Source organism: Chaetodon trifascialis, chromosome 12 (genome assembly GCF_039877785.1).
Source record: "Chaetodon trifascialis isolate fChaTrf1 chromosome 12, fChaTrf1.hap1, whole genome shotgun sequence".
Classification (NCBI taxonomy): Eukaryota; Metazoa; Chordata; class Actinopteri; order Chaetodontiformes; family Chaetodontidae; genus Chaetodon; species Chaetodon trifascialis.
In genome coordinates this window covers 17134906-17154083 of record NC_092067.1, presented here as the reverse complement: position 1 = coordinate 17154083, position 19178 = coordinate 17134906, and the positions used below count along the sequence as shown (strand labels likewise).

The window sequence follows — 19178 nt, the reverse complement described above, 5'->3', positions numbered from 1 at the left end:
ACACTGTTGCAGTGAGTATTGTGCACAACTCCAGTGTCTAATGTGGCAGAAATAATACCTGGGACTTATTTACACATGAACAGACCAGCTCATCCATAATAATGTAGTGTGAAATGTTACTATCTCTGCTGGCTGTGCATAGTCCAAGATGTTTCATTGTTCAAGGAAAGTCTGAGTCAAATGCATCAGATTGTAACTCCCTTATAAGACAAAGCTTGTGGCCTTCAATCGCTCAACATTGACCTGTGCTAAAATGAAAACATGGAGCACTGGGACCAATCGTCAACAGGTGAAACATAAATGATTTGACCAGATGATTTTCATAATAATTCCTTGCTGCTGTGCTGCAGTCAAACACGGTGACCGGATAACTGTGAGGGTGAGTACCTTCTTGGTGAGGGTGAGCTTGTAGCCCTGACCCAGCTTGTCTTTCAGGTGGAAGGGGGATCCGCAGCATTTTAATCCTCCTCTCTCCAGGAAGGCGATGCGGTCGCTCAATACCTCGGCCTCATCCAGGTGGTGGGTGGACATGATGATGGTACGATCTGAGAGGACACACACATGTAAAATAAACTAATTGCCTTAACGTGTGCATGCACTATTATACCATTCCTCAGCCTGTAACTGACTATAACTCAAATGGAAGTTAAAGGGAGTTGTGTCAATATTTTGACATTTACAACACGAAATTCCTGTGATTTCATGTCAGTTAAATGCACACAGGGAGATGTTTACCAGCCGAGCTAATCTGTAAAGCTTTGTAGGAGTTTCAAGGTTTTGAGAAGGGTGAAAGAACATCACAGAAGACATATTCATATGTCTTTTTGGATTTTCTTTAATTCTCGATCCTACATGTCAGGCTTTTAAGTGCAGCTGCCGACACGCGCACACATTCGCAACAACACACAGCCAAATAAACAACCATAACCCAGACATTACAAAGACAAAGCCACACACAAGCTGTCTCATGCACAAACAAATCATCAGAGAAATGGGCGCACAAACAGCCAGCAAGGCAAAAACTTTTCTTTGAAATTGATTCCCCTGGCACCAAAATCTCACTAACATCTGAGACAGGGCCAATTACACAGGATATTTTCTACATCTACAAATACATGACATTTAGCAGTCTGCCTGCCATTACTGCTGCTTCCCTGAGAGAGCCTAAAGAAAAAAGGAAAAACTTCTGGATTCCTTTTAGATTAATTCTGTGCTAAATTTAAAGTCAGATGCCCGAGCGGGGCAAAGCCCTCGGGGGTGGGCTCCGGATTCACTGTTCCTCCCTGTCCTTCTATCCCTTTCCTCTTATGAAACATGGTAAGAAAGAGCTGTTAATTCTAACAATGACTATATAGCCAATGCTTATAAAGGCAGCTAATTACTGACAGTTCATATGTTTACTAAGGGGCTAAAGTGCATTTCCTTGTTTCTTATAAATGGATGCTCCAACGTTCTGGTGATATGCCACCCCCAATTTGTTTGGAGTGAGGAGTATGAATTCGACAGGTGGCCAATTCTTACACACAGCACCTTTAAAAAACAGTATTACAAGGTGCTTCACAGGTCCATGTAAAACACAACACCATAAAACACAACAAGATGTTTGGGGAGCGATCAATCATAGAGAAATACAAGAATATAAAAGAACAACATGAAACCGCCAGAGGAAAAAAAAAAATCACAGCCGATACAGCTGGGCTTTTAAAAGCTTTTTAAATTTAACACGGACTCAGCTGATTTGATCTGATGGGAGTGTTTGTTCCACAAAAGCATGAACCCACTTCGTCTTAAGCTGGACTGTGGCACTTCACTACATTTAGTTTGGGGTCTTGGAGCAGAATAAGGAGTGACAGGATCCGCAAAAATATAGCAGAGCAAAACCTTAAAAAGTTGTGAAAAATGTGGTTCAGCCAGGGCAGCTTTGACATGCTCTCTGAATGTTTGTAGCTGCAAAACTGAGGCAAGTAAATAATGAATTGCAGTAGTCAAGACGAGAGGAAATGAAGGCGTGAACGCTCAGCTGTGTTTTTGGGAAGCACTGATTTGACTTTCTCATTTATATTAATATTTCTGAACTTCCAGTGAGTTAGCAAGTTGTCAGTGGTCCAACATGGCAGTGGTGGTGGCGGTGGCGGGGGGGGACAGACGGACAGACGGACATTGTCTTTGACCATCTAGTCGGCAGCAAAGCAGAAATGTGAGGAATCCTCATTGATTCTATTTTCAGGACTAAGCGAGACATACGACCGAGTGTCACCGATGTAACATTGTTAGGGCGCCGTGTTGGAGTGATGAATAATATGGCCAAAGGGCTGCAGATACAAACTAAACAGAGTGAGGCCAAATATCAAGCCTGGCAGGACTCTACATGACATAAAATAAGAGAACACACTACCACATTATTATCAGAAGTAATAGTAGTAATAGCGCCAGTAGTATCTGTAGCTCAGGGTTCAATGGAGAGTTTGTGGAATCAAATTAACAGCAATGTTTGTTGCTGTGTGTGTGTGTGTGTGTGTGTGTGTGTGTGTGTGTGTGTGTGTGTGTGTGTGTGTGTGTGTGTGTGTGTGTGTGTGTGTCTCAGAGACTCACTTTTCTTGTGCTGGATAACAATGTCCCAGATGCTGCGCCTGGAGCAGGGATCGACTCCTGTGGTGGGTTCATCCAGAACCACCAAGCGAGAGCCCCCTATGAAGGCGATGGAGATTGACAACTTGCGCTTCATGCCGCCCGACAGGGTGCCCACCCGCTTGTGTCTGTGAGCGTACATGTCTGTCTCCTCCAGGATCCTGTCAGGGAAGTCCATGAAAGGCATTTAACATGGAGCTCGTGTTAACATACTTTTTCTATGCATTACAACACAGTTTCTGAGTTGTCGTTCCATCAGTTACCCAGCGGGGGATTCTGAACTACAGGAACCAGAGGCGGGCTTATTACTGCTCCTCTTGCCATGCAGAAGCCCTCCAGAAACAGTCACATGATGCTGCTAGGGGTTAAACCCATAGCTTAATGATGCCACAGAATGAAAAATGATTTTTCTAATGCTTGCTACCATAAGCTTATCCACGAAGACAAAAAGGGATAAAATAAAATATTATAAAATCCTTCTGGAAAATGTGAATTTGAAACAGGGGAAACCATATTTTTCGGAATTATTCTGAGAACGCTCGGGGAAGAACAGCATTTTCAATCTGCATGCAAAGGCTGTAGAAGTATCTGATACTTCTCACAGCTCTTGCTGTGTGGGCTTATTTCAAGTATAGCAAGTGTTTCAGCTATTCTGTCCTTGCCACTGATTAGAATTTTTGCACCAAGGCCTAAAGATACCTGTAAATTACAGCAATTATCAGCATTTTCTCTTTGATTACGACCATATCTGATTGTTACTTGTATTGTTCCCCTGTGCAACCAGTCAGTAGTGTTGAGCAGTGGCTATTGTTTACTGTAAAAACTAACTAAACCCCAGTCATTGGACAAACATGCCATTGACTGACCTAAAGGTATTATTTCAGGTCATAAAATACTAATACAAATGGCACTGCTGCATCACGTAGAACCCATTACACCATCTATAAGACGTTTCCTGTCCTGGATGATTGGTCACTCACGTGCGGACTTGCTCCAGCAGTTCCCTGCGCGACCAGTGTGGGGCCTTGATCTCGCCATACAGCAGCAGGTGCTCCTTGGTGGTCATGTGGTCAAAGAGGACATCGTACTGCATGCACACCCCGAGTTCTTTGCGAACATCTTCGATGTTGGTCTGCATATCTCTGCCGTAAACCTCAATGGTGCCCGAGGACGGGGCAAAAAGGCCAGTGAGGAGAGACCTAAGCACAACACATCGTTTATTACACGGAAATACTTAATTGATAGGACTATAAAATGTCACCACAGTTGATTCTGGTTTAACAGCTCATGTGGAATTATTTATTATCATCATAGAGTAGTTTGTAGGTTATTTTACGCTTCATAATTGGGAAAAAGTTCAAATATATCTTAAATATATAGTTATATTTGCCACCTGGGGTATAAAATGTTGAACATGCCCTTTGTTTTGGTCCCATTAGCTACTTTTCGCACTTCTTCCCCAGCACTTCCCTGTCACACTATGATTTGTTGGTCCCAGGAATAACAAAGGACAAGAAATCCCTTCTTGGTTTTGGTTGTTTTGAACGTTGCAGAATCTTATTCTGCTGCTGCAGTCATTGTGCATTTCTCTGGATAATAGCATCAGCAAAATTAGTCACATTTAAAATGTAAATGTAAGTGCTCCAGTTGATGAAGACCCATCAGGCTAATCTCTACCACGCTGCATTTGCTGTGCCAGATTTGGACAATACAATCTCCCTGTCAGCAGCAGGCCCTTGAGATGATTAAAGGGATGCACAAATCAAATTAAAAAGACACCACATACAGTATATGAATGGTCAAAATGCATTTGCATTAATCATAGGACATGCTGATACAGTGGAAACAACTGTGCTACACATACATGGTAGTGGTCTTGCCAGCTCCATTGTGACCAAGCAGCGAGGTGACATGGCTCTCGTAGAAGGAAACATTGAGGTTTTGAATCGCCACTCGTTCGCCATAGGTCTTGCTGAGACCGTGGAGGGCAACGCCCACCGGCAGCTCTGAGAAATCCTCACCGGTCTGAGAGGAAAGAGTGCTCTGGCCTGAGAGAAAGATGGAGACAGGAGCAGCCTGTAAATCAAACTTGCAGGGGATAGCAATTTAATGAAGAGTGAGGGGCAGACCATGACATCATGTTTCAAAGCACACCTGAGGAGACATTACTGCTCGCCGTTACCTGCCGCAGGATACTACATTGTCTTTTTTTCTGTACCTTTTCCCTTGTTGTCGGAGAAGACTGGCTGGTTTTTCTGCATGATGTTGGTGAAGAGGAGTCCTCTGCCCACCTTACTGTTTGATTTAATGCAACAGCACAGGTCAGCCCAGAAGGAGGCTTTGAAGGGGAAGTACCACGGAGCAGGGATGCCATACTTTCCTGTATGGTAAAAGACATGAAGCACCATTTAGAGATAAGATTACCAAGCATTTCATAAACTGCTGCATTTGCTTAACTAGGGCCTGTTAACATCATAATCATTAAAAAAAAAAGTATAAACAGATGGATTGTGATTGGCTGAGCCGCGTTCAAAGCCACTGTAAAATATTCAAAACACACACACCTGTGACCGCATTTCATCGATATTACTGCGCCAAACAAGCAGGAGGAAGATTTTAAAAAAGAAAGGAGACAGGCTGAAATTACTAAGAGAGAAACTGAAGAGCTGGAAATGTCAAGAAATGAAGCCGGGGCTGCTGAACACACTCTGTGATGAGAAAGATCTGGCTATTGATTTCAAAACAATCACCAAAATGGAGCCGAACCAGGCTCTCCGTCACATTTATGCCACTGTGACAAACAGGAAACCTATAGTTATCTTACTGGCATCCAAACTACAATGAAAGGAAATGCTGAAGCATCGTTCTCGATTCTGGCACCGCGCAAATAAAACCCACCTGTTCAGAGCCAAGCACCCCTGCACCAGCAAAAGGAGTGCTGACATAACTGAACATTACTTCAACAACTGCACAATTGATGGCGATATAAATGTTTAAATGTTTAATATTCGTGCCAGTCTTTGAGCATGCTTTGCACTGCGTCTGTGTGTTGCATTCTGTTAATGTCGCAACATTACATGGAGGAAGAATGATTGTTTGTTATCACTACATTATTGCATTTTTTTTGTTGCTGTGTGTTTATTTTCTGAAACCATGCCAGGTATACGTCACAACTGTTATATAAAAAAGCAATCGCAAAAAACGCCCTTTAGCTGTTCTAAAATAAGCGAAAACCACGGCCTCTTGGGGATTATTGCTTTATTAAATTACTTATGAGTTATCAAAACCAGCACTGAATGCCAGCATGATGGTGCATTTCCTCTTGATTCTTAGCAAATATAGCTTGAGTGCATACTTTAAGTAGAAATGCCAGAAATGAAATGCTAATTTTGTTATGCTACGGCCAATTCTGCCATTTAGCTTCAACAGCAGCTGACCCGGCAAAGACTGAGTAAACTCTTAGACAAGAAAGAGGGGAGAATGTAGATACGTCCTTAAAGTCAGAATTTTGCTTCATTTCACTATGATTTGACAGTTTACCTGGGAAGACCATGCGGATGTAAGCCCCAATGATGAAGTATAGGATGGAGTCAATGAGCATTAGCCAGCACAGCCAACCGAACGAAGCTGTGTCTCCACTCAAGGGCGAGGAGTACGAGTTGCTCCAATGAATGCCTAAAGAAGTCAAAGGAAGAAACATTTCAATTGGTTCCCCAAAGTATCTTTAGTCCAAAGATCTTCTGGTGGTCTACGTGCACGTACCTTCTCCTTGGGCCTCATAGCGAGAAACATATTGACTGGCATAACTGAAACAGGTCGGGGAAAACAAACTCTGCAGAAAAATGAGAGGCCAATTAGACGGAATAGAGAGAGATAAGCAGCAACAAAAAAGGATATCTTCTATTTTTACACAATAACTTTCTGTAATTCCTCTCTTCTGTGCTTTTGACAACCGTGCGGTGTGAAGTGATACTTCAAAAGCCTTTCTCAACGTGAAATGAAGAGTTTTGTTCAAGGCAAAAAAGGCTTTGATATACGCAGCGATGTGATGTTGGAAAAAATGAAATGTTTGACCTCAAATTATTGATCGTCACATAGTGAGCATCAAAATAATAATTTTTTATATTTGCAGAAAAATTATGTGCACAATTACAAAGCAGGAAAACTGTGTTCTGCAAACAGAAAACTGTGTAAACTGTCGGTTTACCCTCCACTACATCCTTTCCTACTTATTGTCAAAATGAGAAATAACAATAAAACCCCACAGTGGAAAACAACTGGAGGCAAAAGCTACTGTTTATTCACACATTTTCATAAAGCATTTCGGGGCTGCATTAATATATTTTGAATCATAATGTTGGTAAAATTGTTTTCTAAGAGAGATAGAGTAAATAACATTTGGGGAACAAAATGAAATGGCATTGTGCCTCCTTCTGTGTTCCTTATCTCTCCATTCAATTCTCAGTATCTTCCAGAGAAAATTACATATTTGCTCCTTTAAGTCATTACACATATTACAGTACTTGTACTAGTTTCATTTGCATAAGTCATGACAGAGTCCTCACCAGGGCGCTCTTCTGGGAGAAGGTGAGATTCGTCTCAACGGCCATGACCACAATGAAGGGGAAGAAGCAGAGGACGTAAATGAGGCTGCTGCTAAGTCCGGCGATGTAGGTCTTGTCAAAGAAGGAGCTGACCAGGTAAGTGAAGGCCAGGATGCTCAAACCGTAGTCGCAGAGGTACAAGAAAAGGAGGAAGCCGTCACTGTTGGGCAGGATGCTGCCGTACTTGAGCACCAGCGTGAGGATGATGATGGTCACCACGAGGTAGGCAGCGCACTCCAGGAACCAGGCGAAGAAGTGGCTGAGTGGGTTGACTCCCATCATTTTCATGTACTGTGGGACAAGGAAGACAAAGCAACGGATGGGATTTAATGTTACTGCATACTTCTTCATGGAAAAAAAAAGTCCTGGAAACACAAAATAGGGTCCTTTTTTAATCAACAACCTTTTTATTACAACACATTTGTAATCATGTTAATAGTAACGGTTGAGGACCAGTTGAATTGCTTCCCCGTTCTTTCATCTGTGCCGCTTTGTGTTGAAAATCAGATGGTTTTTTTGACAGCTTTAGTACTTTCAGCACTATTGCATGTTTAATTAACAGGGATTTTATCATTATGAACACGTGGTATCGAAAAAGTATCAAAATACTTTTGACAACCTTAATGGGATTACACGGAAATGTCAGAAAGAAATAAAGTTTCTGTGCTTGCTCGCCAGGGGTGCTTACGAATGTTTACAGCAAAAGACATTTAAACACTTGTTGCTGTGTTTAAAGCTCATCACACTGTCAACCGCTAATCAGAAAAAAACACTTTTTTACTTTTAAGAGAGAAGCACAAAAGAACAAAGTGCCATTACAGGAATTCTTGGAAACTCAGTGTCAGGTTTGATCAAGTGAAAGAAAACGTTACCTCATGCAGCCTCATCTCTCTCTCCTGCACCAGTTTCTTCACAAAATCAGCCACGAACAGCACCCAGGCCATCATGAGCATGAGTGGGAAGACAAAAGAGATGGCCTCCAGGTACCTGGGGAATACAGAGACACCAGCTGTCAGTCAAACTGCTGGAAAGCCTAACGTCCAATCACTGTCAACAACAGCAGATGAAAAGGACTATCATTCAGACGCTGCCTTGACAGAGACACAGAGATGCAGAGAGTGGAAGAGCAATATTGAAGGAGGGTTAGGGGATTTTTGACAGCCGTGTTGTGATCCTCTTATTATTTACGCAAAATAAATGGCTCTCTATTTTATTTTTTATTTTTCGACCTAATCATATCTGGAGCCTGACACACAGGGATTTAGTGCTTGCTGTTTTTCATACTACACGGCTATATATCACAGCTATCACGTCAGAAATGTTGAAATGTCAGCGTTGTTGAGTAATAAATCAGAACGACGGAGAGGCGAGGATCACTGTATCTTAGAGTTGGTAGAACAAGAGACAGTGGCCCGCTGGTGCTTCCTACATAGATATCAGCACTGTCCTAGGACGCACTCGAGGGCAAGCGCTAAGATAGGCATCATGTTCAAGCATGATTTATAGGAAACAATGTAGTGTATCGATGCACAAGTTAATGCCAAATCCATGTTGGGTTGTATGTACACTACAGAGACGAGTGATGTTCTTTATGGATGGTTATTAACGGCCTGAAGGGCGTTCGTTTGAGCGTGTGTGTCTGAGTATGGTCTTCAAAAGTGAGTACACAATAATAGTGAATATTCATGCACATGGTGTGGAGCCAATTATGAAGTGAAAGGCTCCTGTGAGTGATGACATCCCAAGTGGCAAATGAATAATGAGAAAGCATGCATTATTCCACACCAGTGCCCTCAGATAGGCGCTGTGTATGCTTTCATGTTTCTTTGCATGCATCCATACATACATGTTCACAGTGTATGTGTGTACATAATGTGCATCCATGTATTCAGGGGACTCACTCATCCCGGGGGTGGCAGGGATAGGGGAAGGGCTGCAGCTGGACAGCCGGCTCTGCGACTCTCTGTCCAGTCTGGGTTTCAATGATAGCCCGATCGATGTTCTCCTGCAGGTAGACAAAGCCCCGGTTGTAGCGCAGCGTCTGCCTGGCCGAGATGTGCGTGTCCTTCACAAAATAGGGGTCCCGGACTCTGTCGGTACGCATGACGTTGTCCATGTGCATGCGGATAGTGTAGCTGACTTTAGGAGGCAGGGAGGATGTGGAGGACGAAGATCTTGCCTGACGCTTCTTGGATGAGTCCTCGTCTTTGGGAAGCTTGAAGATGACACCTTGAAGACAGATTGCACCATCTCACTGCATGCAGTTTTATACTTCGAGACAAAATTCAAAGACCAGCCTCACTCTTAAGTTTCTTTCCCTAGATAAACTAAGTCAGATCTCCTGTGAGCCTTTGTCACAGGCTGGGCTCACACTCATGAAGCCTAGGAATTATCTTACCCACAAACTCTGACACGGGCACAAGCCAAGAGGTAGAATCAGCGCCTTGTGGTTGTATGCCTTTACGTCCAGACTCACATAATCTATGTAGTGAGGACTTTGAAGGAATTTAATAAAAGGTATTTTTTAGCTAAATGGAAGTCATAACTATATTGAAATATATGATTCTGGTGAATAATTTCTGGCGAGAAACATGCTGTCTTCACATCTATTTTAACAGAGGAGGACAGAGGACTGATAGAGAGCTTCACCACATGGTGCAATGACAATCACTTGAAGCTCAATATCAAACCAATGAGCTTGTGATGGACTACAATGCTTCGAATATGGATGTTGCTGCAAAGAAGCTGCAAATTTTATGTGGATGCTTCAGACGCATCTTCAACTAAGCAGCACAGAAGATCTATACAATCAGCACAGTTTGAAGGTGGATGCCCAAGATTAATGACACCAATTCAGCATCTGACCAGATGTGAAATATGATCACATTCTCCCCTTCTGTTCCTGAGTTATGGTGTTCAATAATGGCCAGAAAAGTGTCTCTGCAGAACATTATGACATCACAGTGAAGCTGACCTTTGACCTCCTGGATATTAAATATCGTTTTATCCTCTGAGACATTTGTCTGAAATTGTGTCATAATAAGTGTGTGAATTCTTCAGTTATCTCCAAAAATGTGTTTTGTAAGGTCACAGTGACCTTTGACCCCCCCAAATCTGTCATCTTTGAGTCCAAGTGAACATTTGTGCCAAAGGAAATTCCCTCAAGGTCTTCCTGAGAACTCACGTTCAGGAGAATTGGACAGACAACCCGAAAACATAACGCCTCCAGCCACAGCTGTCGCCAGTGTGGAGGCATAAAATGTAATGGATTACTGCACAATGGAGGGCACATTAACAACCTAGCTGGCTGTAAATCTGGGCTGGAGTCCTCTGCTATGTGGAAAAACCTAATGGGTAATCTACTGGGCTACTCCTATTATAAGGGGAAAGATTAATCAATATTATAAATCTTTTTCAAATGCTTGTATTACAGTGATTCAGCTGACAAGGAATGCAGAATCGACCAGAATCTACACCCACTCAAGCAGAGTGGAAACCGCTGCAGGTCATGAATGCACGATTTACTCACTTGCATAGAGATCACGATTTTTGGCAAGTTCATGAGCTACGGCGTTGAGCTGGTCGGTAGAGTCGTAGCCACGGTAGCGGTCAAACTTGATACAGGATGAGAGGTCCACCATCAGGGTGGACAAGGTGGTGATCTGCTTCAGTATGTGCTTGTTCTTCTCCAGCAAGGCCGTCATGTTAGCTTTTGGGGGGGGGGGGGGGAGAAAATTGTAAGTCCAGTTTAAGCTTTGATTGCTGTAAATGCAAATTAATATATTGACATTTGTTTGAGAGACGCCCGCAGAAATTCATGTTGAAATGAGTGCAATGCTTCCTGTAAACGGATGGAGCGGTCCCATTTTCTGATAGCGTGGATATTTTACAGGCAGTAAGTGAGGGAGGAATAGAAAGGTAAGCCTGGTATCTGCAGCTTACAAAAGTAAGACCTTCAAATGCTCACTCACAGAAGTTGCTGAGCGTCTCCTTCATTTTGCCGACATTGATGTCTGTCTGCATCTCAATGAAGTTCTTCACAAAGGAATTGCCGAGGGAATTCTGACAGGAGGGGAGGGAGAGCGGAAGAGACAATGCACAACATCAAGATTCAGCTGCTGGAACTCGTTGAAGACCACTGCAAAGTTTATCTCCAAACTTTCAGACGACAGCAAGCCAGCTAGAATAATCAGATAGACAGAAGTCAGTTCTGGGTTTTCATACCTGCAGCATCGGCAAAGTTTGGCTGAGCAATTGGGCAGAGTTTATGATGTAGTTGGAGGATTCGATCCAGTCCTCGGAGTGCTTCCTCAGATTTGCAAACTCCTGCAAGGTCGCATTGGCCTGCACAAGGATAGGACAAAGGTGAGAACATGTGCAATGACTGGGTCTCAGCAAGATTTCATAACCTGCCTTGTGTGTGTGTGTGGCTGTTTGAGTCTGTGAAGGCAGCAGTGTGCTAAAAACAAAGTCAAACTTGCTCAAAATAGAACCACAGCAGGAAGATGGTGGTGCATACAAATATGTGTATACACCCTGCAACTCTGTATTTCTTGTTTACGACACGCTGCGAAGACTAAACAGGTAAATATGGCCTAGAAGAGGTAGAAATAGCAGGGACAAACAGTTCTGCTGTACTGTAAAAGCCTGATAGAGTCAGATGAGGGATTTTGGAGGATTTAAAAGATAAAGTTCATAAAGGTCAGGGAGGCGCTAACCCCCCCCAGACAAGCTGATTGCGGCGTGTTTGAGCTGAAAAACAACGGAAATGGATTGGAAAATGAAGCAGAGATGCCATCACGGAGCAATTCTGATAATTTTCACAGCCTGCAGACAGGTGAGGAATCAGCTTATCCAGCAAACCTGCACCATATGGAGTAGTTTGTTTACCGTGTGTGTGGGTGGAGTAAAGGGGAGTGGAAGCAGCCTGTGCATGTGTTCATTCATTCTGCATGTACTGTGTACCTTCTCCATGATGGCCCTGGTGACAGGGGTGTCAGGGGTGTACAGAATTTCTCCCATCAGCATCGGTTTGAGGAAGGCCCAGGCGATGGCTCCTCCTGTGGTGTTCACCATGTCCAGATACATGTTTGTACAGAAGGGAGCTACACAAGGAGATGAGATAACAGAGATGTTGTTGAGATGACATACTCTGATATTTAGATATAGTGATCATTTTTGAGCTACTGTAACAAATCCCATGAAGAGATCAAAACCGATGGTCTTCATGCTTTAACTTCCCTACGGGGTTTGCAGCACTTAGCCTTAGCCCAATCATTCCCAAGACGACGGTATAATCTTTAGAAAAGGTCACAACTATATAGCTTCAGCAATACTCGATGGTAGGGTCAATTTCATGGGCTGATGTTAAGAAAAACCATCTTTTACAAACTGAGAAGTCAGCCTGAACTGAACATCTTCCTAAAGACTTGTGGGAGTGAAAGTGGTGAACATGTTTAACCATCGTTGGATGACTCCAGATTTCTGAACAGCTCGCGAGAATTTCCTTGGAGAGAAGTGTCCTCACGTATCAGAATTCAGTTTAGGGCAAATCTGGGTTGGGGCACTATTCTGATAGAACTTGTGATTTAGACTGAGAAGACAACAGGACAGTAGATAGACAGTAGGTAGTAGTAAGATGGAAAAATGTCCATGTTATTCCTTTTTGATTGTGTATATATGGTAGCTGCTTTTACCACCCTTTAATGTGCCATTTTGATCGCAAAGGAATCCCATGAAAAACACTGAATATTAAGACCAAACGTGTGGTAAGAACGGTGACTGCACTGACAATATAACTGTTTGTAAAAGTCTGTCCTCCCAACATACTGGCATTTCGTGGAATCTTGAATCTCTCAATCATCTCCTCCCTGTGGGGGTCGTTGGGGGAGGACGGGTTTGACTCGGAAACGAGGGGGAGCTCAGAGATTCCAAACAGAGCCAGGATCCCATTACTGCACAGCGCTCGAGAGAGGGTGACGAACGTAGCTTTGGTGGAGATACTGCTCCTCTGTCCTCTGGCCATCTGGGGACAAACAGAGATTGAAACTTCATGTATCTAAAATAGATTATCGTCCAAATAGACATAGACACACACGGTAACACAATGTGTACAAATCACTGTAGAGTAGTAAAGACTACACACTGCGTGAAATTCATTGCTGGCCACCAGGTTGAGGTCGTCGATGGAGAGCAGGTAGCTTTGCAGCTGACTGATTGCAGGAAGAAACTTGTTCATCACGTTGGTTAAAACCTCAGCCACCTGAAGCATAACGCCCACGAAGCTCTGCATGTCTTCAGACAATACCATCTGGAAGAAAGGGACCGGCATTGAAACATGTTTCTTTATTGTCCTCACCATGATTTCACATTCTTGACAATTGACAGTTTCCTTTGTCATGCATTGCTTTGTCATGCAGGTCGTGTTCTAAAGGTAGATGTGCGTTATGGAAGACAGCAGCACAGTGCTCTTACACCAGTCTGAATAAAAGTGATCAACTAGCGGAGGCGTTTCCTCAGAACGAAAAATACCATCCCCAGAATATCTCTGAAAAGTTTCCATCGGTTTCACATTTTCCCTCTGAGCATACTGCAGCAATACTGCTGTAATTGTTGTCACTTTATTCTCAGTCGAATTTAAAATGATTTGGTTAATTCAATCAAGGCAACAAGATGAATAAAACAACTAGCATGAGCTTACATGTTAGGCAGCTACACATCTTTTTTCAATTATGTTAGAAGCTATTATTAACCACAGTCAGTCTTTGTTGGTCAATTTCATCTCAGTTATTTTAATTGAGCACACCTTTAGAGTAGAGCTACGTTTACGGGGAACATTATGCTCCCATAAAAATTCAATTCAACAAAGCACCTACAGATGTCTTTCCAACTCCTTCCCTGAATTCTGTAAACATCAGTCTCGATTCCACGGCCTGAAACTACACACAGCCTTGTTTCTTTTTACCAGTACCATGTAGTTAGCATGTAAAAAGCTCTGTAAAACACGTCCACATGATAAATATAGATCATGCAAATGTAAATATCCATCAGCTTGCCCACTTGAAGGCTGTGAAAACAACTTTAAACACAATGATCAGGCAAACTTGTAACATTATCCTTCACTTGGAGTCCTGTTTTTAGCCACATGGACAGTGCAAATCCAGTTTTCATCTCTGTTTAGTTCTGGCTTTGCCTTCACCAACTAAAAGAAATATCAGCCTCTTGAGCAGCTAATTGCTACATTACACGCACCTGCTAGTTGCTAACTTTGTCTATTTGAGAGCTTTTTTGCTAAAAACCGCCCATGTCTCCAAACTATGCTGACAGAAGCTTTGCAGTGAACTGAAAGAGTGAAGGTGCAGGCCATAAAACCGAAACAATGAGTTGAAACAATGTGAGCCGCACTTTTTACAGTTAGCCATTTGATCCATTGTTAACATAAAAATGTTGATTAGAGCAGCTTAAAATATAACTGAGAATCAACCAATCAATAATGAAAGGTAACAAATATTTTCTGCTGGATGCATTTCAGACTGAGATGTATCAGATTTACTTGCCACCCTTAAATAGCTTTAGAAAAGAGTGCTCCCTGCTAAGTAGAATATGTGCGTCTATAGGTACTGAAATTTTGACTATACTTTAAAGAGCCAAATTATGACAAGATATTAAATAAAACCCAGGATGAAAATACAAAAAATATGTTTTTTACAGTTAAACAGAGCAAATGCTGCACAACACATAGAAAAGAGGCATTTAAATGACTGTTTCGGGGTAGCTAGACGTGTTCTACTCCTACACATGTTCTACATGATTCAAGTATGGACGGTCTATTGGAGTTTTTGGGATGGACAGTGTTTGTTGTCTTAGATCAAATAGAAAAAAACATCAGTTACGAAATCCATTTTTTAAAACATGTGAGGGAGACAGAGCTTCATCTGGGGAACAAATATTTTCTTGCACAAAAGCAAATTTCTCTCTGACTTATAAGTTCCTCAAACAAAGACACGGTAGCATCAAACATATTTTGCAGCTGCCCAACTGAAACGATTTCCTTGTCTTTTCAGCCATTACAGAAGAAAATGCAAACACAAAGAAAGCCTTCACCAGAACAAAGTGTAGCAGGTTATTTCTCTTTCGACAGAAGACTCTCAGTTCAGCCTTACTTTGTAGATGAGTTTCTCCACGTTGAGATGACGAACCATCAGCAGTGAGAAGCTGTACCACTCTTCAGCAGACATGGAACAGAAGGTGTTTGAGAGGACAGCGTCTTTCCTATTCATTTTGAAGGATCCTGTGGATTCGCAGTGACGCAAATTCACCAACCAGGAGACGATCTGTTTCAAAAGCATTAAGAGAGGATGTAAACAGTTATTGGTGGTAACAGAAGCACAGGAGACGGGACGTCACGCATCAAAATGCAGGTCGATACTAAAAACACGATGCTTTAACAGTGCATCACTGATACCAGATTCCTACTTGTTCACCTGAAGCTTTATATTATAAATGAGCTTCTGACACATTTTGGAACATGCTGTGTTGATTTCATGTAGTATTTTAGTATGTTTCTCTGAATGCTCGGCTGTTTTCAAGCTGGAAATCACAGAAATGCGTTTGTTCCAATTCAAAGGATGTGTTTGAGTTACATACAGTAGGTCAGCTGCTGTACAACCGCATCGCGTGTTGATATTTTAGTGCAGCAGCATGACTTTACTTTGGTATTTCCATTTGTTACTTTATACGTCTACTTACAGGAGTTACTAGTAACTTTATAGATTCAGATTACTAATGCAAAATCTAAGTCGACTAAGAAATTATTACAAATCATAATAAACTGTGAATTATTACTTCAGATCAAGCTACCCAACGATATATGAAGTAGCTTAAACTAGCTCAGTCCTCATCAGCTGCAACATTAGCAATGCTTACACTTTAATAAATCAATAATTAAAATCCAATAATATAATATTTATCATTCTGGAATTAGACATTCTGCATAATTACTTTTACTTTTTTATACTTTAAGTATATTTTTATGCCAATACCTGTGTATTTTTATGTTAAATACGCTATAGTATTGGTACTTTTAGTAAAAAGAGTGTGCAAAACAGGCTAACAGTCGTGGAAACCATAAATTATGACAGTATTGACCTTGTTCCATATTGTTTGCTGTGGAATGTCATTGTGTGATTTCTCTGCAACACTGCAGACATTTAACAGTACACTGCGTCTTCAAATTGAATGAGGTTGTGATTAAACGTCTGCTTGTACACTATATGCTGTACGTGGAGGATGTCCCTGGCTCACCACTAAATTGTTGTTTGGTAGGGTGGTTTCCAACAGGAGGTGGAGGGCCGCTGGATCAAAATCCATGTGTTGATGAACGTCCGCAATGAAGGCCGTTTTATTCCTCAGAATCTCACCAACTGTCACCATTGCTGGGAAATAAAGTGAGAGACAGAATTTTTAATAATGACGTTGATCAAGTGTATTGTCTGCTTTTTCATATTCCCCCAGTATGTCTAGTCTTACTTCTATAATGGTGGAAACTACACAAAAACAGCCTGTGGAATCTCCAAAGGTTTGCTGTTGCTTCCAGTTCCATTTTTTTCCATTTAGTTTTTAAAGTTGTGTCTTGTCAGTTATTTTTTAATGGAGTTCTGTATCCTGATTGCATTCCCTGCTGCAGAATAGCTGCACCAGCCTCAGGGTGTGTTCGCTATACCTTTCTTTTTTTTATAATGTCAGTTGCCAATACCTGTCTTACACAAAAAACACTCAAAGCTACACCTGGCTGCTGTTCGGGCAGCTTCAGTGCAGCGCTGAAAGACATCACCTGTTTCCTCAGCCAGCCAATCACAATGAAGAGGACAGTGGTTCAATGTTTCCCGGAGCAAAGTGAGAGGGGAGAAACTGGCCGCTGTAATAACTTATTATTGTTAGATCATCCAGCAACAAACGAAGTGGTGGCATCAGACACGAGTGAGCAACAGGTGAGCTGAAATGAGCAGTCTGTTGTTATGGAAACAAGCTTTGTGATGGGCATTTTCTTTACTGATGGCACATCAGGAAGCGCCCTTTAAATTCAAGTCAATCAAAACTTACCTTTTAGATTACAATAAACTACATATGCATCTGTTTTTCCCCAAATAAATTATATATACAGGGATTCAGTTGTTCAAGAGGTTTTTATATGTGTCCATCGTTTTCCTTATACATAAATATCTGGCCAAGAAACAACAAAATGAGCCCTGAGAAGTATAGTCTGTGCAGTGGTGGTGTGTAATACCATACTGCGAATTACAGTAACTGTTGTGATCTATACCTTTGCTCTTCTGAGCCAAAAAAGCACAAGAAAACCCTTGTTAAATTATACTTTGTACATCTGGAAGAGAACAAAGGAGCAGGATAATGGATCTAAGGCTAATGTCATTTATTGAACTACAAGAAAAGTATTTTATTCCTTCAAGACATTTCTTAAAGTTTTTAAAATAAGAAATGTTATCTCTGCATCTGAAAGCCACTCACTTACTCCACTGCCTCTCTCAGTGCTGGAAGACATTACAGTGACACACAGTGTTGGTGGCGGACAGGTATCCCTGCTCTGTAAGACGTTTGTAGATAAGTCACCTGAGTCTTCAGAAGATAAACCTATAAGCTGGAGGCTAAAACTACAGGAGGAAATCTCACGGGAGGAAGTGTTTGAGGTGTGTTTGAAGGCTCAAACACAAACAATTAACACTTGGCTCAAGTTGCTACAATACAATTGGATTTTAAGATCATATTCAACACCATTTAACCATTACTTTAATACCAATCCACCAGACCCTTCAAATGGGCCAGCTTTTAGAATGAGGTTCCCTTGTCAGCCAGTGCATCCTGGGTATTCATCCAAGTGAGCGTGACCGTACACTAGAAGACTTGTGTCTCCTACCAGCTAAAGCCCTATTCACACAGGACTCGTATTACCAGGTGATCTTTAGAAATCACCCCACCCACAACATACTGTATGTATTTAGTGTGGCACATTTGCATCAGCCAAGTCTGTATTTTACTCAAATTTACCGACATTATCCCTAGATATGATGTCAAGGCTGTGCTTAACATCTGCTTTCTGAACAACAAGAGCAACAAGTTTCCTGAATTTCTACCCAAAATGCTTCCACACAGTGCTATCACATCACCTCTCTGTCTGATGAAATATGGTCAGGAATTTTTACTTAAGAAATTACTGACATGGCAGATTAGCATGGGATTAAGATCACAGATGACCGTCGCAATTATTCCAAATTACTCGAGTTCCCAGGTAAGGATAGAATAGGGCTTAAGAGAGTAATGGCTCCAAGATAAATAAATAAAAAAAAAAGTGAACAAATCAAGTATCAATCAATATTATCATGTGGTAATGATCAATACAGACTGGAGACTGGAATCAGATTATAAAATGGACCAGCCATGCAATTTTCAAGATTTCTGTACATTATCATTTCTGTCACATCTTTATGTTTACCTCTGTTTTAATTACTTGCCTATTCATTTGATGATTCAGTATAATGTATTTGCTGCCAAGACTGGCCTTCTTATCAATATTTACTGTTTGCTATAATCATAAAACCCCTATATAAATGCTGTTAAGAAAACCCCTCTAGTGATATAGAGAAGTGTCTCACCTGGGGACGTGGCGTTAATGTTGAGAGAGCTCAGGCTGCTGGTGTTAAAGCTCAAACCTTGAGTCAACACTGAGGTCCTATCATCACATACACACACGCATGCAAACACACACACACACAAACACAAACAGATGAATGCGCTTTAGTCAAAAATATTCCGCTAGAAGAAACTTTCATCTGAGGAAAATAAAATGCTGCCAGGCCTCCTGCAGGCTAAATGGGCTGAGGTGAAAATTCAGTTAAATCAACACAAGGAAACTTTGCTTATTGGTCCCAAACG

General features: G+C 41.7%; 1 protein-coding gene across 1 annotated transcript in view; it reads right to left on the bottom strand.

Annotated features, from left to right (window-relative positions):
• Positions 1-19178, bottom strand: part of abca12 (ATP-binding cassette, sub-family A (ABC1), member 12) — a 68180-nt gene that overhangs the window by 22814 nt on the left and 26188 nt on the right. Inside the window, exons 31-49 of the mRNA XM_070975575.1 lie at positions 18899-18975; positions 16536-16666; positions 15395-15565; positions 13378-13542; positions 13062-13257; positions 12198-12337; positions 11457-11576; positions 11204-11294; positions 10762-10941; positions 9134-9461; positions 8105-8219; positions 7194-7523; positions 6391-6460; positions 6169-6303; positions 4847-5008; positions 4493-4676; positions 3609-3827; positions 2593-2789; positions 388-545 (exon numbers count right to left, since the gene is read on the bottom strand). Coding sequence (XP_070831676.1) covers positions 388-545; positions 2593-2789; positions 3609-3827; positions 4493-4676; positions 4847-5008; positions 6169-6303; positions 6391-6460; positions 7194-7523; positions 8105-8219; positions 9134-9461; positions 10762-10941; positions 11204-11294; positions 11457-11576; positions 12198-12337; positions 13062-13257; positions 13378-13542; positions 15395-15565; positions 16536-16666; positions 18899-18975 — 3169 coding nt within the window. The remainder of the gene's footprint in view (positions 1-387; positions 546-2592; positions 2790-3608; positions 3828-4492; positions 4677-4846; positions 5009-6168; positions 6304-6390; positions 6461-7193; positions 7524-8104; positions 8220-9133; positions 9462-10761; positions 10942-11203; positions 11295-11456; positions 11577-12197; positions 12338-13061; positions 13258-13377; positions 13543-15394; positions 15566-16535; positions 16667-18898; positions 18976-19178) is intronic.